At 42.8% G+C, this 27,490-nt stretch overlaps 2 protein-coding genes across 7 annotated transcripts in view; one reads left to right on the plus strand and one right to left on the minus strand.

Annotated features, from left to right (window-relative positions):
• Window positions 1–23,325, minus strand: part of LOC139566060 (muskelin) — a 35,886-nt gene extending 12,561 nt beyond the window's left edge. The window contains exons 1-12 of one of the 2 annotated variants that reach the window (XM_071386919.1): window positions 23,216–23,325; window positions 14,245–14,314; window positions 10,285–10,427; window positions 10,092–10,180; window positions 9,809–9,918; window positions 8,988–9,180; window positions 8,523–8,600; window positions 8,205–8,270; window positions 2,991–3,103; window positions 2,380–2,592; window positions 1,775–1,996; window positions 1,264–1,393 (exon numbers count right to left, since the gene is read on the minus strand). In XM_071386919.1, coding sequence (XP_071243020.1) covers window positions 1,264–1,393; window positions 1,775–1,996; window positions 2,380–2,592; window positions 2,991–3,103; window positions 8,205–8,270; window positions 8,523–8,600; window positions 8,988–9,180; window positions 9,809–9,918; window positions 10,092–10,180; window positions 10,285–10,427; window positions 14,245–14,314; window positions 23,216–23,295 — 1,507 coding nt within the window. In that variant the 5' untranslated portion in view covers window positions 23,296–23,325. Of the gene's footprint in view, window positions 1–1,263; window positions 1,394–1,774; window positions 1,997–2,379; window positions 2,593–2,990; window positions 3,104–8,204; window positions 8,271–8,483; window positions 8,601–8,987; window positions 9,181–9,808; window positions 9,919–10,091; window positions 10,181–10,284; window positions 10,428–14,244; window positions 14,315–23,215 lie in introns of both variants that reach the window. The other variant, XM_071386918.1, reaches the window with a different exon arrangement.
• The window catches only part of LOC139566063 (putative nuclease HARBI1), a 160,748-nt gene continuing 146,890 nt past the window's right edge, over window positions 13,633–27,490 (plus strand). Inside the window, exons 1-13 of one of the 5 annotated variants that reach the window (XM_071386924.1) lie at window positions 13,633–13,755; window positions 14,060–14,154; window positions 16,952–17,022; window positions 17,110–17,286; window positions 17,377–17,438; window positions 17,521–17,607; window positions 17,695–17,736; window positions 17,805–17,978; window positions 18,058–18,093; window positions 18,192–18,746; window positions 18,816–18,931; window positions 19,028–19,139; window positions 19,234–20,006. In XM_071386924.1, the coding sequence (XP_071243025.1) occupies window positions 18,275–18,746; window positions 18,816–18,931; window positions 19,028–19,139; window positions 19,234–19,604 (1,071 nt within the window). In that variant the 5' untranslated portion in view covers window positions 13,633–13,755; window positions 14,060–14,154; window positions 16,952–17,022; ... (5 more) ...; window positions 18,058–18,093; window positions 18,192–18,274 and the 3' untranslated portion in view covers window positions 19,605–20,006. Of the gene's footprint in view, window positions 13,756–14,059; window positions 14,155–15,327; window positions 16,657–16,951; window positions 17,023–17,109; window positions 17,287–17,376; window positions 17,439–17,520; window positions 17,608–17,694; window positions 17,737–17,804; window positions 17,979–18,057; window positions 18,094–18,191; window positions 18,747–18,815; window positions 18,932–19,027; window positions 19,140–19,233; window positions 20,007–27,490 lie in introns of those variants that run through there. The other 4 variants (XM_071386923.1, XR_011673046.1, XR_011673045.1 and 1 more) reach the window with 4 other exon arrangements.

Consider the following 27,490-nt stretch of genomic DNA (forward strand, 5'->3'; position numbering starts at 1 on the left):
TTAACCAGCATGGCTACCACAGCATTCTGCAGCGATACGCCATCCCATCTGGTTTGGGCTTCGTGGGACTATCATTTGTTTTTCAACAGGACAATGACCCAACACACCTCCAGGCTGTGTAAGGGCTATTTAACCAAGGAGAGTGATGGAGTGCTGCAAAATATGACCTGGCCTTCACAATCACACGACCTCAACCCAATTGAGATGGTTTGAGATGAGTTGGACCACAGAGTGAAGGAAAAGCAGCCAACAAGTGCTCAGCATATGTGGGAACTCCTTCAAGACTGTTGGAAAAGCATTCCTCATGAAACTGGTTGAGAGAATGCCAAGAGTGTGCAAAGCTGTCATCAAAGCAAAGGGTGGCTACTTTGAAGAATCTCAAATATATTTTGATTTGTTTAACACTTTCTTGGTTACTACATGATTCCATGTGTGATATTTCATAGATTTTATGTCTTTACTATTTTTCTACAATGTAAAAATAAAGAAAAACCTTTGAATGGGTAGGTTTGTCCAAATGTTTGACTGGTACTGTGTGTGTGCGCGCGTATGTGTATATAACAATAAATATTTTTGTTTTTGTTTTTCTTTACAGTTACTCAAGTATAAATTACCAAAGTTATCATATGTTTTCTGTTAATTACCAAAATTACTGAAGATTCTGGTAACTTTGGTAAATTACCAGTAGCTTTGCAAACATGTGTGTAATAGAAAAAGTAGAGGATAAAAGAATATGGTTCTGTGAGTGAGAATAAAAATGAAAGCGAAAGTGGATTGTGAGCGATTGAGACAGTGTGTGTGTGGTGTGAGAGTGCACTCTAATTAAATGTTCCTGTGAGGTTTTGCTAAATACCACAATAATATGGGGGTGGGAATTTCTAAGAACCCCATTTTGCACATGACAAAAATGCTATTCTCAGAAGCTAAGGAAATCAACTACTCACTTTCTAATCACAGCAAGCAATTATGAATTCCAACTTTGTAAAGAAAACGCACTACGGCCACGCTACTAGATTCTCTGTTGCCCTGCAGAATGGGTGGAACCCAGGGTGCAAGTACAACGTGCTGAAGGCAGTGAGGGGACTTTTATATGAAGGCTAAACTCATTTAGGTTAGCCTTGCAACACCCTTGGCATTAGACCTGACCAGATCCATTTGGAACAAAATGTTGGCACTAAACAATTAAGGTGAGTCGGTTGTACTTTACTCCACCCATGGAGTTACTGTCCCTGGTGGCTTAAGTGACTAAGTGGACAGTCTTACCCATGCCGGAGTCCTTCTTGGTTCCGTCTGAGATGATCTCCACATGGTCCCCGTCCACGTCGTAGCTGAAGAAGTCATTCAGGTACGTCTTTGACCTCTGACCTCCGAACACATACAGACAACGATTCCTCTGGAGAAAGGGAGGGGGAGATGAGCGAGAGAAGAGCAAAATCTATTTCATATTCATGCCAACACTCTGAATGGTTTACATTCTTCTGTGGAACAAGATAATAGTCTGAACAATTTTCCTTCACTTCATAAAAGTCATGAGAGTAAAATTGGACCATATTTGTTCTGTCATTGGCTTTCTCTAAAAACACAAAGCAGAAAGACATTTTGGCTTTCTTTCAATAAATCAGTCTGGTGTTAGTGCTGAATTCTATAAAGAATGTCACCGCAATGTTGCCACATTGTGTGTTGATGTGTGTGAGTGTATGAGCACAGTTCAGTAACAGCTATGCAACATTACCCTAACATCAATACCAGTCATAATACTACTCCCATAACTCACAGTGTGGAAGAGCATGCAGTGTCCGATGCGTGACTGGACATCCTCAGGCCCAGCGTTGCAGGAGTCTTCTCTGAGCAGGCTCCAGGTTCCGGCCTGGCAGTGGAAGGCATACAGCCCACTGAACTGGGGCTCGGACGTCCTGCTGTCCTCCACACTGCCGTTACACATCAGAATCCGACCACCAAACGTATAGATCATGTGCTTCTCCGAGTCCATACACATCTATAAGGAGAGGGAGGAAGGATGAGAGAAAGGGAGGAGAAGAGAAATGTTGGGTCGGAAGAGAGTCATGAGATTCAACATTTGGATTTCAGTGTTGGGCTTAGAGCAGTGGAAAAATGACGCAAAAATCCTTGGCGTTTAGATTCATTTTTAGCTTAAAAAGTGGGACACGAGGAAAATATGTCAAGACTATAGCCGGCTAAGCCTTCATCATCAGTGCTCTGGTCTCACCTCCAGATGGCTGAGTGGACCAATTATTTAACCAACAAAAACTCAGTAACCTATTTTTAATGAGGCCCAGTGTTTCAATTCACTCCTAGCCAGTTTAGTCCAGTTTGGACGTGTGTGATACAGCTGTGTGAGGGGCGTGATAAAGAGGTTACCTGGTGGTCAAAGACGAGCTTGGGCCCGCCGTCGGCTGACGTGTCCTCGCTGAGCAGTGTCCAGGTGTTGGCGTCGACATCGTAGCGGTAGAAGTCACTCTTCAGAGACTTGCTGTTTCTGACGCTGGAGTCTAGGTAGCGGCCGAGTGTGTAGATCTGCCGCCGCTGGCTGTCGATGCACATCTTGTGACAGGACCGCGCACTGGGACCACTCTGGGAGAGGACAAGGGGGGAGGGGGTAAGCCATCACACCAACTGTCTATAAAAAAGGAGACGACTCGGCCCCCTGCTCCCATGTGGCGACAGCATTTCTACCATTTACTGAACTTCGTTGATATCCAGTACCTGCTCAATAACATTACACCTTTGTTATATTTTCCTATAGTGAAGCTTTCAACTATTATCTTCATTATAATCATTCGTTAGACATTACCTTCACCTTGACCAAAGAAAACTGCAGTCATTATCCTGATCATTCCTATAAATAATTTAGTGTTCTGCTCATTAAGCAGCTGTAACAATCAGTATAGACCATTTAACAGTGCTGTTCTGTGTCACAATAACTGCTCTTTCCACCATCCTTCGGTCTTTCATACATCTTGCTCTCACACCTCCTTCTCTGTGTCTCTGGAGATGCAGACCCACTGGTTCTCCTGAACACTGTAGGCCCAGAAGTCAGCCAGGTCCTGTGTGCCGTCCCAGCCCCCAAAAAGATACACCGTCTCTGTAGGAAACAAGAAGCCAACGCTGGTCAACACCTGGGATTTAAAAATATATATATATTTAACCTTTATTTAACCAGGTAGGCTAGTTAAGAACAAGTTCTCATTTACAACTGCGACCTGGCCAAGATAAAGAAAAGCAGCTCGACACAGAGTTACACATGGAATAAACAAACATACAGTCAATAACACAGTAGAAAAAGTCTATATACAGTGTGTGCAAATGAGGTAAGATAAAGCAATAAATAGGCCATGGTGGCGAAGTAATTACAATATACCAATTAAACACTGGAGTGATAGATGTGCAGAAGATGAATGTGCAAGTAGAGATACTGGGGTGCAAAGGAGCAATAAATACATACAGTATGGGGATGAGGTAGTTGGATGGGCTATTTACAGGTGCAGTGATCTGTGAGCTGCTCTGACAGCTGGATGCATTCAACATCAATGAACTACTCTGGTGCCTATACCCGAAACACCAAGAAGACTACAGTAAAGCACAATGGTCCTGAAACTATCCCTTCACACTCAAACCTGTAAACTGGTTGAAAATGGCAGATTTGGTCACTGACAAGCACCATGGAATGCAGTGGCAAAATAAATTTTTAAACTAGGCAAGTCAGTTAAGAACAAATTCTTATTTACAATGACGGCCTAGGAACAGTGGGTTAACTGCCTTGTTCAGGGGCAGAACGACAGATTTTTACCTTGTCAGCTCGGGGATTCGATCCAGCAACCATACAGTAACATGCCATACAAGACGTCAGAACTCAGGATCTCCACTACAGAGATGTATGGGATTCAACTGGACAGGCGTACAGCTGTACTAAGCGCAACAAGATATACACACACACACCCCCGTCCCTCCCGCTAATTGGGCGCCTTTTGCACGTTTTGTCAAAGAGGGGAATATTGTTAATCAAGAGGACTCGATTTGTTTTGAAAGATGAGACGATAATAAATACTGCTTTGATGTCATACAAGCAAACCACACAACCACGAGTCCAAATGTGCGCTTTGCTTTTCCATATGATGAAACTCATGTCCTTTACATTATCAACGTTTATGATCGCTATATTTGATGTACATTTACAAGGATGACATGGCATATATATTTTTTTAAACAGAAGGAGCCTATTTGTCGCATTGTGAAGAAAATTAGCAGCAGAACACGCACCTGAATGCACTCATTAATCCATTCTACGCACACCAAAATGACTATCATTTTCTCTGAAGGGCCTTCTGAAAGTCTAACACTAACATTGTATTTTATAACTTAGGAGTCATGTTGGCAAGAGAATAAGCTTTCAAATTGTGCCCACCTAACCCAGAATGCAATTTATAAATGGACCAATTTTGGATTGCGAAAACAATTGTGTGATGGGGATGCAGGGCTGTGTTCAAAAAAAGAAATAACAAAAAAAAGTGTGCTTGCATTCAATTCAACAGTACAGCTAAAAAAAATTTTTTTTAAAAGGCACCTAATAGTTGAAAGCTCTTTCCTTGAGCCATAAAACTGAATTGAAATGATTTAGTAACTGTGCACACATCAGAGAGGTGTGTGGCCACTTTGATACACCAGTTAGACCTCTTAATCTAACGCTTGACTGTTGTGTCCTCACCTTTGGTCCGATAATTTCCCCATATTATGAAGTGGTCCCTTTCAATTGCTACCATGGTTATGCATACAGTTGAAGTCGGAAGTTTACATACACCTTAGCCAAATACATTTCACCTCAGTTTCACAATTCCTGACACTTAATCGTAGTAAAAATGCCCTGTCTTAGGTCAGTTAGGATCACCACTTTATTTTAAGAATGTGAAATGTCAGAATAATAGTAGAGAGAATGATTTCAGCTTTTATTTCTTTCATCACATTCCCAGTGGGTCAGAAGTTTACATACACTCAATTAGTATTTGATAGCATTGCCTTTAAATTGTTTAACTTGGATCAAACGTTTCGGGTAGTCTTCCACAAACTTCCCACAATAAGTTGGGTGAATTTTGGCCCATTCCTCCTGACAGAGCTGGTGTAACAGAGGTTTGTAGGCCTCCTTGCTCGCACACACTTTTTCAGTTCTGCCCACAAATGTTCTATAGGATTGAGGTCAGGGCTTTGTGATGGCCACTCCAATACCTTGACTTTGTTGTCCTTAAGCCATTTTTCACAACTTTGGAAGAATGCTTGGGGTCATTGTCCATTTGGAAGACCCATTTGCAACCAAGCTTCAACTTCCTGACTGATATCTGGAGATGTTGCTTCAATATATCCACATAACTTCCTTTCCTCATGATGCCATCTATTTTGTGAAGTGCACCAGTCCCTCCTGCAGCAAAACACCCCCACAACATGATGCTGCCACCCCGTGCTTCACGGTTGGGATGGTGTTCTTCAGCTTGCAAGCCTCCCCCCTTTTACATTTCTCCAAAAAGTATGATCGTTGTCCCCATGTGCATTGCAAACCGTAGTCTGGCATTTCTATGGCGGTTTTAGAGCAGTGGCTTCTTCCTTGGTGAGCGACCTTCAGGTTATGGCAATATAGGACTCGTTTTACATATAGATACTTTTGAACCAGTTTCCTCCAGCATCTTCACAAGGTCCTTTGCTGTTCTTCTGGGATTGATTTGCACTTTCACACCAAAGTAGGTTCATCTCTAGGAGACAGAACTCGTCTCCTTTCTGAGCGTTATAACGGCTGCGTGGTCCCATGATGTTTATACTTGTGTAATATTGTTTGTACAGATGAACGTGGTACCTTCAGGCGTTTGGAAATTTCTCCCAAGGATGAACCAGACTTGGAGGTCTACAATTGTTTTTCTGAGGTCTTGGCTGATTTCTTTTGATTTTCCCATGATGTCAAGCAAAGAGGCTCTGAGTTCGAAGGTAGGCCTTGAAATACATCCACAGGTACAACTCCAATTGACTCAAATTATGTCAACCAGAAGCTTCTAAAGCCATGACATTTTCTGGAATTTTCCAAGCTGTTTAAAGGCACAGTCAACTTAGTGTATGTAAAACTTCTGACCGACAGGAATTGTGATACAGTGAATGATATATGAAATAATCTGTCTGTAAACAATTGTTGGAAAAATTACTTTTGTCATGCACGAAGTAATGTCCTAACCGACTTGCCAAAACTAGTTTGTTAACAAGAAATGTGTGGAGTGGTTGAAAAACGAGTTTTAATGACGCCAACCTAAGTGTATGTAAACTTCCGACTTCAACTGTATGTTTCTTCAAACATTTCAATGTAGCTGTATCCATAGAGGCTAAGTTCCACGAATGTAAAGGGTTAACGAGTAGAAAAAGGCTATTCAAGATAAACACTTAGACTACATACTGAGCACAATCATGAGAATTTTGGGGGAAATCATCACTTCAATTGCAGAAAGAACAGAGTCCCATTCCATAAGTCCTGAAGAAGTCCTGAAGAACCCGTGAATTGAGTAGCATGAGTGCATAATTAACACAGCGGTGGACAGGTTCAATGGGCCGTAACCATGGCAAATCAGCAGAGCAGCACACAGGGGTAATGTCTGCACGGCGTGCAAACTGTTTAGAGGTTTTTGTAGGTTGGTTGGGGGGGGGGGGGGTTACTCTAGGTCATCTGGATTGGCCAACAACACAGTTCTCAGTGTCTGGGGGCCTGAGAGACAGACCAGCAAGATGCAAGGCTTCTCACAGCCTGTATACACACGCGCACAATACAAGCCTTTGTCTTTACAAACACCTGCAGGCGAGTAAGCCACCAAAACATTACAGAGCACTAAAATAACCACTGTCTTCTGCAAAAGGCGATACTATATGTCTTACACGCCTACAGCAGTAGAAATCCACTGAAAGACGATGGCTAGAGCTTACCCACAATGTTACACAACGATTTAAGTCAATAAGTAATTGTTTAAGTCAAAGTAGAATATATTTGGGCTTGAAGTGACAACCCCGAACTGCCCACTTCGTGCAACTTCGTGCCAATGCCGTGTCTTTTCCTATGAAATGACATGCAAATTCTTTTTAGAGCCATGGTGCAAATTAAAATAGGGGGCGCAATTTTTTTTTGCACCTCCATTTTTTTTTTACCAACAAATTATCATAATTCATTGGATAATTTGTCAAGTTGCACTTATTTAAAATTGTGTGTGATAAGATTGCATTTTGGAACCACTTCCCCCCCCAAGATGAATGGTTTTGAACACGCTCCACTGCTTTGACATCAAATATTAGTGTTTCGTGTCCGATGCGCTCAGGGCGTTGTTACATATAATTTGCGGCACGCAGCCATTGTAGCCTATCATTTCACCTCCACTAGCTGTGAGAACTATGGCATGAGCCTACTAAAGGTTTCACCGTATCCATTACAATGTAGAAAAATGCGTCTCTAGTCCAAACCGCTCAATAGGTAGCAGGGGTGCAACTTTGGTCTTATCCAGTTGGATAAACACTCCAAAGCAGCCTACTCGACTACTCGGAGGCATCCTCATGGTCCTAAAGCACACCTTTGTCTCGTTTTGTATCGCATTCCAATGATAAAACTGGGGGGGACCAAAAATGGAATTTCAGAATGTGGGGGGGGGGGGGCGTTCCCAGTGAAAGTTGCGACCCTGATAGTTAGGCTATCCATTTTACCGGAGCTTCATATTATTCTTCCCATTTCTATGGCAGATTCCCAGTCGCAATTTATGGACGATGCCAAAACTGTGGACTGATTTCTCATATCCATCTGTGGCGAAGTTTCCCCTACATGCTTATGACAAATCCAACTCCAGAACCAGCCATAGCCTAGATGGCTAATATTTTGAATACAGCGTAGTAATGGATAATATCAGTCAGCCAGATAAGGTTAGCAGGCTAGCTAGCTACACTGACAGCTGTCGGTGCCCTACTTGTTATTTGTCCACTCCACGTGGAAAGCACCCACGGCGTTCCCATCCCCAATTCGTGAATATGTATTAGCAGCCTGCGTCACTCTTCGGAGGTGGAACCTAAACGTCAATTTCCGCTATAGTTAAATAACACATTTGGAAGAGGAGAATTCCAGTTTAAGTAATAGGTGACATTATAGGGGGTGTGGTCTAGGTGTGGTGTTAGCTAGCATGCCTCACCTGTCTGAACGTCGATGACCATCTGATGACCTCCCCTCATCCCTGGTCTGTTGTCATCCTCATTACCTGGAGAGCAATGGAGCGGAAGAGTGCGAGGAAAAAGGGGTTGAGGGAATAAAATGTAGGAGAGGGATGAGTGTTGAAGGAAAATGGAAAAGGAGCAGAAGAGAAAGAGGGACGGGGAAAAACATTAATTCATTGCTATAGAGTGGTAGTGTACAGCGTACCATAGCATTTTGTTAATGAGAACACATTTCCTACTTGAGTAGTTTGTCTCACTGTTCATGTCATCTGGGCTTGGCTCTTGGGCGGTTGTACCTTTGTTACTCTTGGGGATGATCTGACTCCATCTTGGCTTGTACTCTTGCTGGCTGATGTACTGGTTAAATAAACCGTCTACAGAGGAAAATGTCAAACACAGAAAGATTGTCCAGATTATTTTAGCCAGGAGATAGAAGTGAATAGTTTTGTTACCGTTTCAATCTCAAAAAGAAAGCATGATGTCAGGATGACAATGCCATGCCCTGTGGTTGCAAATCAATCTGATAAAATGATAAAGTACAGATACATGGATCTATAGTGTAAATAATGAATCACTATGGTATCCACTGAATTCATGAGCTAAATATAAGCCGAACTAAGTTTTAAGATCTCAGTCATGGGATGGTAGAGGTCTGTAGTTAGTAGGATGATTGAGGTCATGTAGTTGTACTGCAGTTGATGTGTACAGGGCAGTAGGTCCAGCCCCCATCGGTCTTTCTGAGGAGGTGTGGGTGTCAGGACCTTTGACAGCTTTGTCGATGAGCTCCTCACAGGCATCAAAGTCTCCCCGGAGTACCAGGCGGTCGTGGAGGTGTGTCAGCATTTGGTGTTCCAACGCGATGCGTGTCTTCTTCTGCAGCGACTCAAAGGCTTCTGTGTAGTTATGCTGCCGGAAGTGCTTCAGGCACAGGCGGATCGCTTCCTGTTCCCGGTACTAGAGGAATACAGCTCCATATTTGATCAATGTTTTTCATCACAAATAGTATACTTCATATTATAAACTAGGTGGTTTGAGCCCTGAATGCTGATTGGCTGAAAGCTGTGGTATATCAGACCGTATACCATGAGTATGACCATTATTCTAATTACATTGGTAACCAGTTTATAAACAGCAGTAAGGGACCTCAGGGATTTGTGGTATATGGCCAATATACCACGGCTAAGGTCTGTGTCCAGGCACTCCGAGTTGCATCGTACATAAGAACAGCCCTTAGCCGTGGTATATTGGTCATATACCGGACCTCTGAGGGCCTTATTGCTTAAACTGAATGGTTTGAGTCCTGAATGGCTGACAGCCATGGTATATCAGACCGTATACCATAGGTATGACAAAATATCATTGTTACTACTCTAATTACATTGGTAACCAGTTTATAAAATCAATAAGGCACCTCTGGAGTTTGTAGTACATGGCCAATATACCACGGCTAAGGGCTGTATCCAGGCACTCCGCAAATACAACACCCTCTCTGGCCTTATTGCTTAAGTAACCCACTCAGACTGATTCTCTCCCTTAACCCCAACTGTGTATGTAAATGAGTGCGTCTCAGAGGCAGGCTCACCTTGCTGTACCAGTTAAGGCAGGGCTGCACTACGTCAGGTTCCTCTATGCCATGCAGCTCAATGTACCAGATACTGAAGTTAAAACTGGGCCCCCAAGACATCAGAGGCACTGAGAGAGACAGAGAGAACGGTCTAGAATTTAAATCATCAACTATTTCACCATTTTTACTTATTTCCATCTCCAGCCGTGTAGCATCTCTTCACTCCAATCATGTTCAAGCTGGACAGAGTCTGTACAACACGTAGGCCCAAGCCTTGGGCCCATTCCTTTTCCAAACTCACCTATTTTAACAAATCTGCAGGGAAACATCTGTTCGTCGATCTTGTGCTTCAAGGTGAAGGTCTCCTTGTTGTAGTCATTCTTCAGGCCACTGCAGAGGAATAGAAGATAACAAATTAAATAAATATGGTACAGACAGTAAGGTAGGTTAATTATACAGTAAAGAAGTACACTTCACTGTCCCTCTGCTCTCACCTGGACAGGAGTTCTGTCATGTTCTCTTCACTCATCCCACCAAACACTTTGAACTTCTTCAGGTTACACACGTGAGTCTTCTCATACTTCCCAAAGGTGATGCTCTGAACGATCGCTGGCCTTTCCAATTTCAACATTAAGTACTGGAGGGAAAATAGAGGGGAGATTCTGATCAGCGGTCTCTCACAATAATTCATAAAGTAGTATCCGATCTATATTATCAACACATGACACTGCAGTTTTCATGCTACTGCTCTCCGAACATGTTTCACAACACTGCAGATGGCACAGAGAGCAGAGGAGAAATGCTGTGTATACGAGCTGCTGCACAGTCAAACTATGGGACAAAGCTCTCCCTCGCCCTCCATTTGGCAAATCTGACCATAATTCTATCCTCCTGATTTCTGCTTACAAGCAACAATTAAAGCAGGAAGCACCAGTGACTAGATTAATAAAAAAGTGGTCAGATGAAGCAGATGCCAAGCTACAGGACTGTTTTGCTAACACAGACTGGAATATGTTCCGGGATTCCTCCAATGGCATTGAGGAGTACACCACATCTGTCATTGGCTTCATCAATAAGTGCATCGATGACGTCATCCCCACAGTGACCGTACGTACATACCCCAACTAGAAACCATGGATTATAGGCAGCATCTGCACTGAGATAAGCGGCAGCTCTAGCCTTTTCAATGAGCGGGACTCTAACCCGGAAGCTTAAAAGAAATCCCGCTATGCACTTCGACGAACCACCAAACAGGCAAAGCATCAATACAGGACTAAGATAGAGTCTTACTACACCGGCTCTGACGCCCGCCAAATGTGGCAGGGCTTGCAAACGATTACAGACTACGAGAGCTGCCAGTGACACGAGCCTACCGGACAAGCTAAACTACTTATATGCTCACTTCGAGGCAAATAACACTGAAACACGCATGAGAGGACCAGCTGTACTGGATGACTGTGTGATCACGCTCTCCGCAGCCGATGTGAGTAAGACCTTTAGACAGGTCAACATTCACAAGGCCGCAGGGCCAGACGGATTACCAGGACGTGTACTGCGAGTGTGCGCTGACCAACTAGCAAGTGTCTTCACTGACATTTTCAACCTCTCCCTGTCCGAGTCTGTAATACCAACATGTTTCAAGCAGACCACCATAGAGCCTGTGCCCAAGAACACTAAGGTAACCTGCCTAAATGACTACCGACCCGTAACACTCACGTCTGTAGCCATGAAGTGCTTTGAAAGGCTGGTCATCCCAGAAACCCTAGACCCACTCCAATTTGCATACCACCCCAACAGATCCACAGATGATGCAGTCTCCATTGCACTCCAAACTGCCCTTTCCCACCTGGACAAGAGGAACACCTATGTGAGAATGCTATTCATTGACTACAGCTCAGCATTCAACACCATAGTGCCCTCAAATCATTAAATAGCTAAGGACCCTGGGACTAAACGCATCCCTCTGCAACTGGATCCAGGACTTCCTGGCGGGCCGTCCCCAGGTGGAAAGGGAAGGTAACAACACATCCGCCACGCTGATCCTCAACACAGGGGCCCGTGCTCAGCCCCTCCTGTACTCCCTGTTCACTCATGACTACATGGCCAAGCACGACTCCAACACCATCATTAAATTTGCCAATGACAATAGTGGTAGGCCTGATCACCAACAACAACGAGACAGCCTATAGGGAGGTCGTCAGAAACCTGGCCGTGTGGTGCCAGGACAACAACCTCTCCCTCAACGTGATCAAGACAAAGGAGATGATTGTGGACTACAGGAAAAAGAGGACCAAGCACACCCCCATTCTCATCGACAGGGCTGCAGTGGAGCAGCTCAACCAGCTTCAAGTTCCTTGGTGTCCACATCACCAACAAACTAACATGGTCTAAGCACACCATGACAGTCGTGAAGCAGGCACAACAAAACCTATTCCCCCTCAGGAGACTGAAAAGATTTGGCATGGGTCCTCAGATCCTCAAAAGGTACTACAGCTGCACTATCGAGAGCATCCTCCCTGGGTGCATCACTGCCTGGTATGGCAACTGCTCGGCCTCCGACTGCAAGGCACTACAGAGGGTAGTGCGAACGGAAGCCTAGGTCCAAGAGGCTTCTAAACAGCTTCTACCCCCAAGCCATAAGACTCCAGAACATCTAGTTAAATGGCTACCCAGACTATTCACATTTGCCCACCCCTCCCCCACCACTCTCTTGTCATCTATGCATAGTCACTTTAACTCTACCTACATGTACATACTACCTCAACTAACCGGTGCCCCCACACATTGTCTCTGTACCAGCACCCCCCCCCCCCCCCTCCTGTATATATTGTTATCTTTTTACAGCTCCTCTTTATTTACTTGTTACTTTTATCTCTTATTCTTATCCATATTTTTAAAACTGCACTGTCGGTTAGGGGCTCATAAGTAAGCATTTCCCTGTATTGTATTCGGCGCATGTGACTAATAAAATTTTATTTGATTTGCCATGTTCACAGGTCACTGGAGTGGTAACTAGCCTGGGCATATCTGCTGCCGACCGGACAGGGCACCGGGTTGAACCCTCTGGGAGAGAGAGGGGATAGAGCAGTACAGATAGAACATTGATTAAATCTGCTTTCCGGAAACCAGGCAACCCACAATCCCTGGAGACCCATGTTTCTACAAATCCTGTAGGTTTAAATGGCTGTGTGAGTGAGCAATAACCATCCACTACCAGAGTGCATCTGCTAGGCTTACTAATGGGTCCTCTGATACAGTTCCATCTTCAACAGTTTTCATCAATAATAAGGCAGATATATTGCATCTCATTAGGTTACCGCCTAGGGTACATTTAACAGAGGGATTAGTCCTAGCTTGGGTATATCGATCTTGCTTTTTCAAAACAGTCGGGTCACCTAAAAACATGGCACACTTGCTAATGAAAGACCCGTATCTCAATGCTTTGTCGATTCTTGTTGCCATAGAAACCATTATAAAACATTTATATGAAAGGACTCGGGCTTCATTTATGATTTATGGGGTATGGCTTTATCATTTGTTCAGTATAATTATGTTCAAGGCTCTACCTCTCAACAACCTCCCTCTCTTTGAAAAGATAAAAGCGGTTGATGAGAGTTCAACATTTTTAGAGAGTGAAACGTATTTGACGTAAACAGATGCAGTGGAGTTTTGAATGTTTTGAATGTCTAGCTTGGGTGGTTAAGACTGACATGCTTAGTTTCCTCTTACTGCAAAAACAAAATTTCAATTTCCTCTGCCCGTAACCACAAGACAGTCAAACACGCTACGCTGGGCCACTTCCTACTCACAAAAGTGCAAGTGCAAGTCATTGGGGTCAAGACGTGCATACTAAAGATGTGTTAGCTGACAACGCACGCTTCTATGGGGCAGAAGTCTGTGGATTTTATGATTCTGGATGGCCAGATAGCTACCAACAATGACAAGAAACTGCCATGTGGGGAATCGTAAGTGACTTGTTTCAACTAGTTTAATATTTTTCTTGAACTATACCATGTCTTGTTTGAAGTGTTTTGACTGATTTCATGTCAATGCTAAAGAGGCTAAAATTCACTAGCTAGCTAACAAACAAGTGTAACGATGTATTTGAGACAAGAAGTGCTCATTGTGCAAATGTATTTATGTTTTCAATAAATGCTGGAGACAAAATATAGTTTACCTGTTGTCAACAATCTAAGCCAACGCAGTCGGTTTTGCCCCATAGTTGAATGCGCGTCGGTTTTGTTGCTAAACAACCAACCCGTCTATTAGGTGCTACTATTTAGCAGCCACCAGTGAATTGAGAACACGGCTGTTGTATGCAACTGGGCACAGACCCTCTACGGAAGAGCCCCATCTCAAGACAGGTAAGGCACAAGGCATGGAAGGTGTGCTAGTGACAGGTAGGCCTGAGTATGAGACAGGTGTCTATGTGGGCGGGGCACAGCAGACGTTACCTGTGGAGGGTAGTTGCTCTCAGACGACCACCTGGAGGACTGGTCATTGGGTTTGTCCACCAAGATGTTTCTACACACAGAAAGGGAAAGATGGGAGAAAGGACATGTTTCAGCCAACATGCAACCATTTGTTGTGAGCAAAGGGATAGGGTAATATCCATGTAAAAGGACCCATGAGCACCACATGTGCAGGGAGTTCATAGCAGCTTATCAAATTGGGACTCAAAAAAAGCTAAGAGTGTATATTTTGGGGAAATAAAGGCATAGATACATTTTTAATCCATTTTCCATCTTAAAATTGAGGCAAAAGTACTAGCCTTGATTCCTGGTCAAACAGGAGGAAAAGGGGTCTTAGAAAACATCTACGAGAAAAAGTCAAATGGATTCTCCGGTACTTTTGTATAGTTTTTAGTCAGTAGTTCTGAAAATTGCACTCACGAGCCAAAAGTGGTCCCCGAAAATTGCATACTACGTCACGTGTGATGATACTGTATGTGTGTCACTGCGCTCTCACTTGCTCTGCTGTGTGGGTATCTTGTGTATCTTGCTAGCTGTCTCTCTTATGGCGAGGGGCTGAAGCTCATTGGTTTAACTAATTGCTAGGGGGCTGGCCCACGTGGGGGGAAATGGTGCAGCACAGCTTCCAGAAAAACAGTTCCTTTTGAACTAGGAATTTAGTGGCTAATTGAAGAGACAGTTATTCTGCTCAAAGATTAAGCATATATGAACTACAGATTGACACATCTAGCCCAAAGCAGGAGGTTTAAGTAGTTGCCAAAGTATCGGAGCATGTCTTTAAAAGGTATTAAAAATACATCAAAACACAATAATAGTGAAGAACTTATATACACTGCTCAAAAAAATAAAGGGAACACTTAAACAACACAATGTAACTCCAAGTCAATCACACTTCTGTGAAATCAAACTGTCCACTTAGGAAGCAACACTGATTGACAATACATTTCACATGCTGTTGTGCAAATGGAATAGACAAAAGGTGGAAATTATAGGCAATTAGCAAGACACCCCCAATAAAGGAGTGATTCTGCAGGTGGTGACCACAGACCACTTCTCAGTTCCTATGCTTCCTGGCTGATGTTTTGGTCACTTTTGAATGCTGGCGGTGCTCTCTCACTAGTGGTAGCATGAGACGGAGTCTACAACCCACACAAGTGGCTCAGGTAGTGCAGCTCATCCAGGATGGCACATCAATGCGAGCTGTGGCAAGAAGGTTTGCTGTGTCTGTCAGCGTAGTGTCCAGAGCATGGAGGCGCTACCAGGAGACAGGCCAGTACATCAGGAGACGTGGAGGAGGCTGTAGGAGGGCAACAACCCAGCAGCAGGACCGCTACCTCCGCCTTTGAGCAGGAGGAGCACTGCCAGAGCCCTGCAAAATGACCTCCAGCAGGCCACAAATGTGCCCTGGCTAACTGCAAGCATTGCAAAGCAATCATTATCTTGCTATTCAATGGAGTGGCAGTGGGTCCCAAGTCTAAGATTAAGGGTCTCTTTTCCTAGTTTAAAATTATAAACATTCAACATTGGCCATGCTGTTAATGAAGCATTAATGTGCTGCGCCCAAAACAACTTAACATACAACTGCAAAATCTGACTTTAGTGAGTTCAAGACAACTGGGAACTCTGGAAAAATTAGCTACGACTGGGGAAATACGTTTTGAACTTTCATTCAACTCGGAATTGTGAAACTCAGAACTCGGGTCTCTTTCTAGAGCTACGACCTGAAGATCACTGACATCATGATTCACAACTTTCCCCGAGTTCCCAGTTGTCTTGAAAGCACCATAAATTAGAGGTCGGCCGATTAATTAGGGCCGATTTCAAGTTTTCATAACAACACCTTTATTTAACTAGGCAAGTCAGTTAAGAACACATTCTTATTTTCAATGACGGCCTAGGAATGGTGGGTTAACTGCCTTGTTCAGGGGCAGAACGACAAATTTTTACCATGTCAGCTCGGGGATTCAATCTTGCAACCTTACAGTTAACTAGTCCAACGCTCTAACCACCTGGGGCCTGTTGCACAAAAGTAGAATTAAGACATCCGGGATAAATGACTCAGCTGAGCTCAATGAAGCCAAAACATGTGCGTCCAGGCTTAATTGGTTGCACAAAGACCAAGCCAGGATGAGCAGACACGGATTCATTAAGCCAGGTGAAACCAATCCTGGATAGGTGCGCGCTCACGGCTCACTCAAATAGACCCCGCCACAGATCACAGATTAACTGATTTACCATGGCAACTAGAGCCGCGTACTTTTCCCCGTCGGAAGCACAAATCCTCATGGAGGCATACGAGGAGGTAAAAGATATAATTAAGAAGAAAGGCAACACCGCCACAGTGATAAAGCAAAGAGAAAAAGCGTGGCAAAGTATTGCAGACCGCCTGAATGCGTAAGTAGTGCACAATTACACACTCACCGCTCCGCTGAAACATCACAATTACAATTCAAATATTTAATTCACATCTCCAAAAATGCAGTTGTACTGTAATTATGAAACGGTTAAATTTTTAATTGAAATGCACTGCAGATATGAGTGAAATTGTGTAAAGTAACTCCATCACACTGTATAAAGCTATGATAAATTTTTTGATATTTTTACTGAAAACAAGACAAAAATACCAAGTAATTTTTTGCAGTGTGACTCCATTAAATGTGTGTGTGTGTGTGTGTGTGTGTGTGTGTAGATTAAACATGAACGGGCCAAAACGGACATGGCAGCAGGTCAAAATCAAATACAAGAACATTCTGCAGAATGGTATGGTCCCTGACTAATATTTAACAAAGCACAAGCATATATTGTACCCAGAAGGTGCCTGCTCACACATTGTCTGTACTGTTTTAGCAGTGAAAAAGAATACCCACAGACAAGGCACGGGTGGTGGGTCACCAAAGGCTGACCTTACCCCAGCAGAGGACATGGCCTTGGAGCTAAATAAAGGCAGGCCCGTCTTAGAGGGGATCCCTGGGGGGAAAGAGACGAGCATAGGTTCCTCCCAAGATGCCACCCGCTTCATTCAAGGTATGTCCTTCCATCTCTACATGGGATACAACCACATTCATATTGAATCAATTTGGACTGTCTGACTTTGGTTTACCTATTGCCTTCCAGTGTCTGGCAGCACTGTGTTCCTGTTAGAGCCACCAGCACAAGCACCAGACGATGCTGATCCAGTGAGTACTCCATCAAAGGCATACTGTAGGCCTGGCATGTCTTGTCTACTAGCTTCAATATGAATCCGATTAAATGTGATAGGGTGAAGGCCCCAGTGCAGCAGCAACAGCACATGATGGAGACGATGATGAGGAGGAGACCATCTCTCTGGATTCCAGAAGGCATGAGGTATCATGTTAAGACTGTGAAAGTACTATTTACTCTACAATGGTGAGGAGTCCTCATCAAAATCAAAAAATCTAATTTCTTTTACAGGACCCAGATGCTATACAGTGGGAAAACCAGCCTGGCAACATAGTGCGTATTAATAAAAGGACACCACATCCTGCCAAATTCCAGCTGCGCTAATTGTATTGTGTTCACAGAGCTCACAAGCTATCAGAAAGTTGTATGGCAACCACCTCCGGCGCCAAATAGAACTGGCAGACATAGACATTCAGTACAAGAAGAAAAAGATGGAAAATCTTGCACTGGAGTCCGAAATAAAAAAGAGGACAATTAGGAAACTGGACCTTGAAATAAAAAAACTTGAGAGGGAGGTGAGATATGCCTTCAATGTACACTGTATGCTAACTGTAACACAAATGTATTAATCATTATTTTTCTTTCCTCCCCCAGCTCCAAGAAGATGACACAGCTCAAAATAAAAATTAGGTATATTCTCGTAAAGTCAAGTGAGCCATGACATATGAGCTCTTATTGTGAGCACACAGGACGGTGGCATCTTTCTAAGGTTTTTTTTATTTTCCCAGCAATCAGTACAACCAAGTCATCGTTATAAGGCATCGCCCTCTTTTGCCCACCCCCCCAGCACCAGGTGTGGCCACTAGCCTATATGAAGGCCCAAAATTGTGTGTTCCTTTCTGCTCTGACAATGGCATGCCCATTCGTGCGAGATGTGGTGGATGAAGAAGCACTTGTGCTGAGGAGAGCCTTCAGGCGAGAAAGGGTCTTCAGGGACCGGTTGGACCCACTGGCCTTCCCTGATGACCATCTATATGAAAGATACAGGTTTTCTGCAGATGGCATCAGGTATCTATGCAGACTACTGGGTCCCAGGATTAAGCACCGCACTGCACGGAGCCATGCACTGAGTGTGGAGCAAATGGTTTGTGTGGCCTTGCGCTTTTTTGCTAGTGGAGCCTTCCTGTACTCAGTGGGGGATGCAGAACAGCTGAACAAGGCCACAATTTGCCGCACAATAAGGAGTGTGTGTCTGGCTATCAAAGCATTAGCAGATGTCTTCATCTCCTTCCCTGGCCACAGAAGACTCTGTGACATCAAAGAGGAGTTCTATAGGATTGCAGGTAAGAGGATCTACAAATTACAGGACAACTGTTAACACATAGTAGGATACTCATTACTTTGTGTGACAGGTTTCCCCAATGTCATTGGTGCAGTGGACTGCACACACATAAGGATAAAAGCCCCCTCAGGTGCCCATGAGGCCGATTTTGTGAATAGGAAATCCTTTCACAGCATTAATGTTCAGGTGAACATAACTTTTTGATATTGTCCATTGACGAACACTCTGCATTGCCAGTGATGTGCATTGATTGGTGTAATATTCCTCATCTTATGATTTCAGATGGTCTGCAATGCTGACTGTGTGATCAGCAATGTTGTGGCAAAATGGCCTGGCTCAGTCCATGACTCCAGAATCTTTCGGGCCTCTGAAATCTATCAGTGCCTATCACAAGGTAAGCCACACAACCCCTATTTATAACCATCATGGCTGTGTCAAGAATATCACTGTGTTTATGAGGTAGTAATGATGAGATTTTGTGTTGACAGGTGAATTCTCTGGTGTGTTGCTGGGAGACAGGGGGTATGGCTGCCAGCCTTTTCTCCTGACACCTTTCACAGACCCCCAGGAAGCACAGCAGGCCTACAACCATGCCCATGCCAGGACCAGGGACAGAGTTGAAATGACCTTTGGCCTCCTGAAGGCACGCTTTCACTGCCTTCACAAATTAAGGGTCAGCCCTGTTAGGGCATGTGATATTACTGTGGCTTGTGCTGTCCTCCACAATGTGGCCTGCCTGAGGAAGGAGAGGGCCCCCAGAGTGCCACCAGCCATGGACTGGGACAATCCGGCAATCTTCCCTGATGACGACAGTGGTCGGCTGCTGAGGGACCAATATGTGTTGAATTATTTTAGTTAGTATGTGTGCTTTCAATTTTGGTTAAATATGTCCTGCGGTGGCAGAGGAATTTGGGTTTTTTTGGGTTCGTTTTTTGACGAATTTGGCCTCTTATGATGTTTGTGCGGTATACTGTGTGTAATACAAGGCTGCAGGGAGGCTACTGCATCCATTCATTTGTCTGTTCAGTTGATGTGTATGGATTTGTCCTGCATTTATTTTAGTGTGCAGACATGCAGGGTGTGTTATATACAGACCTTTGAATGTGTATGTATCATTTTGTATAATATGCTTGGATTCTGTGCTTTCCATCTTGTAGAGTCACTGTGACTTCAGTTTCGAAAGGAGCTGATGGTTTACCTGCTTTGTTTTGTCCTTATTCAATAAAGGAACATAATGTTACACATTGTGTTTTTATATTCATATGGAATGTGTATTTGTTTATATGACAGAGTACTAGGGCCACACTGAAGGATAAAGTCATAAATTTATGAGGCTGGTTCTTTCTGCAGAAAAGCTACATATTGTTTTTACAGTTTTGATACTTATGACAATGTGATACTTAATATTCTGGCACATCAGCATGTCTTTGTTTATGAAACCATACTGAAGTACAATTTCACGAAATGCCCCACATCTGTCATTTTAACAACTGTCCTCCTTTAAAACAACTGGTTACAATATTATGACTTGTGTTTTTTTCCCCTCTGTGGCCCTAATATTCTATCATTTTATATATAGCCTTATAGTCTATGGGAAACTGTAAATTATCTAATGATAGCAACATCATCTAAAAATCATTTTTTATCCAAAATCATTGAAATTAATGATCACAAACGTTTAAATAATAACAGTGGGTCTAGTTATATGTGATAACAATGTATAGTGAGCAGTGAAATAACTATTGGTTTCCATTTGTGGTGACTGCTGACTGACATTAGGGATGAGATTAAATAGATCCTGGAATTTAGCCTGGTCTGGAGCAGGCTAGCTCCACAGAATAAATCTCCATGGTAATTTATACCATAACATATCCTCCTGCCCCCTATCCATCTTTAGTGCAACCGGATTACGGATCAATTGAGCCAGGATCACCAAGATATCCTGGCTTAATCCCTTATCCTAGTTTTGTGCAACAGGCCCCTGATTACATTGCAATCCACGAGGAGCCTGCCTGTTACACGAATGCAGTAAGAAGAAAAGGTAAGTTGCTAGCTAGCATTAAACTTATCTTATAAAAAACAATCAATCATAATCACTAGTTAACTACACATGGTTGATGATATTACTAGTTTATCTAGCGTGTCCTGCGTTGCATATAATCGATGCGGTGGCATTCGCGAAAAAGGACTGTCGTTGCTCCAACGTGTACCTAACCATATACATCAATGCCTTTCTTAAAATCAATACACAAGTATATATTTTTAAACCTGCATATTTAGTTAATATTGCCTGCTAACATGAATTTATTTTAACTAGGAAAAATGGTGTCACTTCTCTTGCAACAGAGTCAGGGTATATGCAGCAGTTTGGGCCGCCTAGCTCATTGCAAACTGTGTGAAGACTATTTCTTCCTAACAAAGACAGCCAACTTCGCCAAACGGGGGATGATTTAACAAAAGCGCATTTGCGAAAAAAGCACAATCGTTGCACGACTGTACCTAACCATGAACATCAATGCCTTTCTTAAAATCAATACACAGAAGTATATATTTTTTAAACCTGCATATTTAGCTAAAAGAAATCCAGGTTAGCAGGCAATATTAACCAGGTGAAATTGTGTCACTTCTCTTGCGTTCATTGCACGCAGAGTCAGGGTATATGCAACAATTTGGTCCGCCTGGCTCGTTGCGAACTAATTTGACAGAATTTTACGTAATTATGACGTAACATTGAAGGTTGTGCAATGTAACAGGAATATTTAGACTTATGGATGCCACCCGTTAGATAAAATACGGAACAATTCCGTATTTCACTGAAAGAATAAAAAAATTGTTTTCGAGATGCTAGTTTCCGGATTCGACCATATTAATGACCAAAGGCTCGTATTTCTGTGTGTTATTATGTTATAACTAATTGTGCACACATTTGTTTACATCCCTGTTAGTGAACATTTCTCCTTTGCCAAGATAATCCATCCACCTGACAGGTGTGGCATATCAAGAAGCTGATTTAACAGCATGATCATTACACAGCTGGCATGCTGATTGCAGGAATGTCCACCAGAGCTGTTGACAGATAATTTAATGTTCATTTCTCTACCATAAGTCACCTCCAATGTCATTTTAGAGAATTTGGCAATAAGACCAACCAGCCTCAAAAACGCAGACCACGTGTAACCACGCCAGCCCAGGATCTCCCCATCCGGCTTCTTCACCTGCGGGATTGTCTGAGACCAGCCACCCGGACATCTGATGAAACTGACGAGTATTCCTGTCTGTAATAAAGCCCTTTTGGGGGGGGGGTTCCTGTATACAGCCATGTTAAGAGCATCATAGCATACATACCAGTGAATCACTGTAACATATGAAATACAAGTAAGTGTAATCAATACATATAAAATGTACATGTTAAATTATTAAGTGATGTGCAGTCGTATTCAAGTCCTGATTGGTCAATAAGCTTATTTGACTTGTTAAATAACGAAATGGACTGACCTGAACAGCGTTCCTAATCTGTTCTTAACTGACTTGCCTAGTTAAATAAAGGTAAAATTAAAAAAAATCTCATCAATCATGGGGTGGTATTGTGACAGAGGCAGTGATACTATTGTCTTCAAGGCTGCAATTACAAAGGCAGACCAATAATGATATTTTTCTCACTAATGGGTCTTTTGACCAATCAGATCAGCTTTGAAAAATATCTGTGGGTAAGGACAAAAGACCCATTTGCGGAAAAAATATATAAAATTGGGCTGCCTGTATAAAGGCAGTAAACATTTTCAGACAGTTCCAAACTAATTAGTGCTGAAACTAGCAATTCCACGCGTTTTTAAAAGAGCGGGATAATAGGGTCCATAAATAGCTGACTGTACAGGCATTTCCTATGGTGTCAAGTTACCCAAGCAATACCATAGAGACATACTAGCTTGCTAGCTAACATTAACTAGTTATACCCTTTGGCTTTGCACGAACGGGTGGAGAACAATCAGACTAAACATGCCTACAAAAAGTGTAGGAGAAAAAAATAGCTATCTAGTATGATTAGTTAACTATTTAGCTTACTAGTTAATATAAAAAGTCATGAGTGGTTTTGGCTTCCAACTAACGTTAACTTAGTGGTGGTGGTGGCATGCTCGTCTAGTTTGCGAGCTCGCTAACTTAACTAGCTAGCTTTTTTTTGCCAAGTCGTTAGTACAGCTGTTAGATAATTACCAGTATCGGCTTTACAGTGCATGGCAAGACGTCACACAGTACACAAAAATAATACATGTATCTAACTATGCGTGCATTTTGTTTACTCGAGTAAATCTAACTAGCTAACGTTATTCCCTTTGCCTAACGTTCGAGTCGTTAGCTCGGAGTCAAGCTAGGCCGTGGAGACACGATTTCGATACACTGTGGCAGTTAATGAGACCTGCAGCAACGAAAACAAATACATAAATGTGGTCAACGTATGTGTGCATTACTCACTCTGGTAAATATGTGGAGGAATAAGAGCTCCATTTAAAAACACTGAAGGAGAGGACTCTGTTCTCTGGAACGACCGCCATCTTGTTGCAGAAAATGACAATCAGCAACGGCTCGAGTGACAGCTCTTAAAGAGACGATACACTTTAATTCGATTAATGCGTTTGGTTACATCGGTCAAGTTCAATAATAGAGAAAACTGTTCAAAATATTTATGAGGACATAATATTGATTAATGACCCTGAAAATGTGCATGGAACACTTGCACCAAGTTATTTCAACCATACTGCTGCCATTAGTTATGCATTTGGCTTAGTGTGTGTGTGTGCGTGCTTGCGTGCGTTTGTGTGTGTGTGTTATCGCAATAGGTTTCTCCTGACACCTGTTTTATCTGCAGAAATAATATAGTTTATAAACTTTTAGAAGCTATTCAGTATAGGCTTGAGTATAGGCTTTTCTCATATTTGTTGCACGTTGAGACAATGAACAGCATCAATATAATTTAGAATATGTTTGTAATACTGTATCTCTCAAGATATGGAACCGGTATTACCTCACACAAGCAGGACTGATGTTTCCTTCTGTGTTTGGTTTTCCTTATTCATTTTTAACATAGGCCCATACATTTTACTTCCCAACCTGTTTCCCACCAAACTCCCAATGGTGAGGATATCACAGAATAATAGAGTCACTGCTTCATTCTTATGTCATCTTCCCTGATGATCTCAGTTCCAGCCTGTATGTCACAGGGCACATGAATCCTCATCACCCTTTCCAGTCAGCATGAGACAATAGAAGCCCCCCCCCCCCCCCCCCCCCCCCCCACACACACACACACACCTCTATCATTCTCTCTCTCTCTCTCTCTGTGACTGTCCAACCTATGGGGCAATGACTACTGATTCGATCTTGTTTTAAGTTTTTGATTATTTGTGTTGGTTGTTTGACATTTTTCTGCACTGTTAGGAGCTAGTAACACAAGCATTTTGCTGCACCTGCTATAACATCTGTGTATGCGACCAATAAACTTGGATTAGATTTTTATTTGGTTTACTATTAGGCTATTATATTATTGTAATAACAATAATCTTATTATAAATAAAGCCTCATAATTATATATAAATTACTGATAACAATAATAGCCATGACTTTCTGAGCGTCAACCAGGCTTTGATCATCCCATTTTTCGAAAGGACCATCTCCGTGTCAAATGCACACCGATGAATTATCTCCAAGTGGATTGCCAGGAAGCTTCTTGATGTAAGAAATGCACGAAAATGTAATTTCTTCTAGTGCACGAGCAGCATTTGGCACAGGAACCTCTTAATTTACCATAAATGGAGTGGAGGCACTTTTTATTCGTGACATTTTTTGTCCAAAGCACAGCGGACAAGGGATTATTGAGTGACATTGAGAAGCATAGGCTATATTAAATTATGACTCCTTTTGTAAACTAGAGTGTTTCATTTTTCAGTTACTCAGTTAACTATTCGAACTTTGGTAAAATTATAGGCTACATGTTTATCATGATAAAACATATATTAACCTATAGGCCTATGGACCAAGAGGTCAGTAGACACTGCATTGGTCCTATAATAGCAATACATACGTCATTCCTGAGTCATGGTCATGTTGATGTTATAGCCCACACATGAACTCATATATGCGGGAAATAACTCACTATGTGAATATTTTGGAGACGTATACTATTATGTAGGCTAGCTTATATTATATGGGCCAGAACTTGGGACGCTGTAGTCTTTATTATACGATTAATGGCTCATTGCTGTTTACGGAGCGCAGTGGACTTCCCCCTGCCCATAGTGACTGCGCATGGACTGGATCACGTGGGAGGTCCCTTTAAGTTTCCATTGAGAGGCTTGGCCATGTCACATGATGGACATTATATAATGAAATAGCAGGAAAACAGAGACATAGTGTACCCAGAGCTGATAAAAAAAATCTACGCACTCATCTGCAATAGCACCCGCGCAATAGCCTCGGTGCAACTGGGGACCAAGTAGGGGACAGGGGCGGTCCAGAATACGTCCCCATCTGACTGGACATGTCTGTTGATTCGCGATTGTACCTGCAGCTATTAAGCACTTTTTGAAGGGGAAGATCCCTTTTAAGTACGTGTTTATTCCATCCATCTACCTGGGAGTGGAATCGGTGCGCATCTCACGTGAGTGAACTTATTTATATAATGTCCCAGATGGTTGATACGCAGCTGGGTAGAGGCACTGTTTCTCTATGCTCTGCTCAGCTGTCATTTCTGCGCGTTACCGCAGGTGCTTTTCGCGCGTTATTTTGGCTTTCTGGCGTTGACACAACAGAGGAATCGCATTATGTTCTGTGTTTTCTGTAAGTGCGTGAAACGAAAATTCGCCCCTGCTCTTGTGGCTGAGCAGATTTTTAAAAATGTTCTGCCAGATGGGTTTTGCTCTCTATAGCTTTGCCAATGTCTGCAATCCAGTTTGTGTTGCGCAGATTGAAGTTGAAGTAAGCTCGACAACTGGGTCTTTGCTTTCTACACATATTTGATTGCATATTGAATGTATGCTGTTTAAAAAATAATGCCTATAGGTCGTCCACCTCACCCATATCTTGAAGGGTGGCACCGCAACAACAGACAGACCGCTGTCCGGTCCAAGGCTAGAAAATACAAGCAAGAAAATGTTTTGTTTAAACTAAAATTGAAGTCGCTACTATAGTCTGATTTTGCGTTGTCAAGACAGGTTATTTGGAGCTTGCACTGACAACCGAGAGGGCGGCATTTTCATAACTTGTGATGTTCAGATCTCTCCAATCGTCATCATTACGCAACATAAACAGAACATAACTACTCATCTTTATGAATTATAGCCTATTGGGATGTAACATATTGGGTAGCAAAATCATTCATAACCTGGTTAAAATGTATTTCTGTGAAATAATTGTAAAGTTATAGAATTAACCAAATACTAGGCTACAGCATTGTGATTGGGGTAGCCTTTATATGTCCGATGCATGGATACATTTCTACTGTCAAATCGGAAACTGCGTAGCTGTAGGACCGTCCGCTTTAGATTACATCCAATACCCCCCTGTTAGCCTACAGGTGGGGCCAAATCCTTTATCAACATGTTCTACGGTCCCTCTGTCGGACGGGAACGGGATGTTAGGGAAATGTGGCAATAACATGCGACGTCACTGCCTTGTACAGTAAGTATGTCGGAGTAGTGTCAGGGACAAATACGCTTTCAAAACAGGTAGGAACTCGGAAATCTCTAACTTCAGTGCGTTCATGATAACTGAGATTCGAGAAAAAAAACGAGCTCTGACAGAGAGAAATCGTTTTGAAAGTTCATCCAACTCGGAATTCCAAGTCGGAATCTCGGGCATGTTCCTAGACCTCCGACTTTCCGACCTGAATATTCTTTATTTTATTTAACTTTATTGAACTAGGCAAGTCAGTTAAGAAAAAAATCTTATTTACATTGACGGCCTACCAAAAGGCTAAAGGCCTCCTGTGGGGATGGGGGCTGGGATTAAATATATAATAATGACAAAACACACATCACGATAAGAGAGACAACACAGCACTACATAAATAGAGACCTAAGACAACAACATAGCAAGGCAGCAATACATGACAACACAGCATGGTAGCAACACAACATGACAACAACATGGTACACAACATGGTAGCAGCACAAAACATGGTACAAACATTATTGGGCACAGACAACAGCACAAACGACAAAAAGGCAGAGACAACAATACATCACACAAAGCAGCCACAACTGTCAGTAAGAGTGTCCATGATTGAGTCTTTGAATAAAGAGATTGAGATAAAACTGTCCAGTTTGAGTGTTTGTTGCGGCTCGTTCCAGTCGCTAGCTGCAGCGAACTGAAAAGACGATCACCCCAGGGATGTGTGTGCTTTGGGGACCTTTAACAGAATGTGACTGGAAGAATGGGTGTTGTATGAGGATGAGGTCTGCACTAGATATCTCAGATAGGGAGGAGTGAGAGGGTTTTATAAATAAGCATCAACCAAGCAAAAACTAAAGCAGGAAGTACCAGTGACTTGCTCAATACGGAAGTGGTCAGATGACGCGGATGCTACACTACAGGACTGTTTTGCTAGCACAGACTGGTATATGTTCAGGGATTCATCCAATGACATTGAGGAGTACACCACCTCAGTCATCGGCTTCATCAATAAGTGCATTGACGACATCGTCCCCACAGTGACCGTACGTACATATCCCAACCAGAAGCCATGGATTACAG

The sequence above is a fragment of the Salvelinus alpinus genome, chromosome 37, assembly GCF_045679555.1.
Source record: "Salvelinus alpinus chromosome 37, SLU_Salpinus.1, whole genome shotgun sequence".
In the NCBI taxonomy this organism is placed as follows: Eukaryota; Metazoa; Chordata; class Actinopteri; order Salmoniformes; family Salmonidae; genus Salvelinus; species Salvelinus alpinus.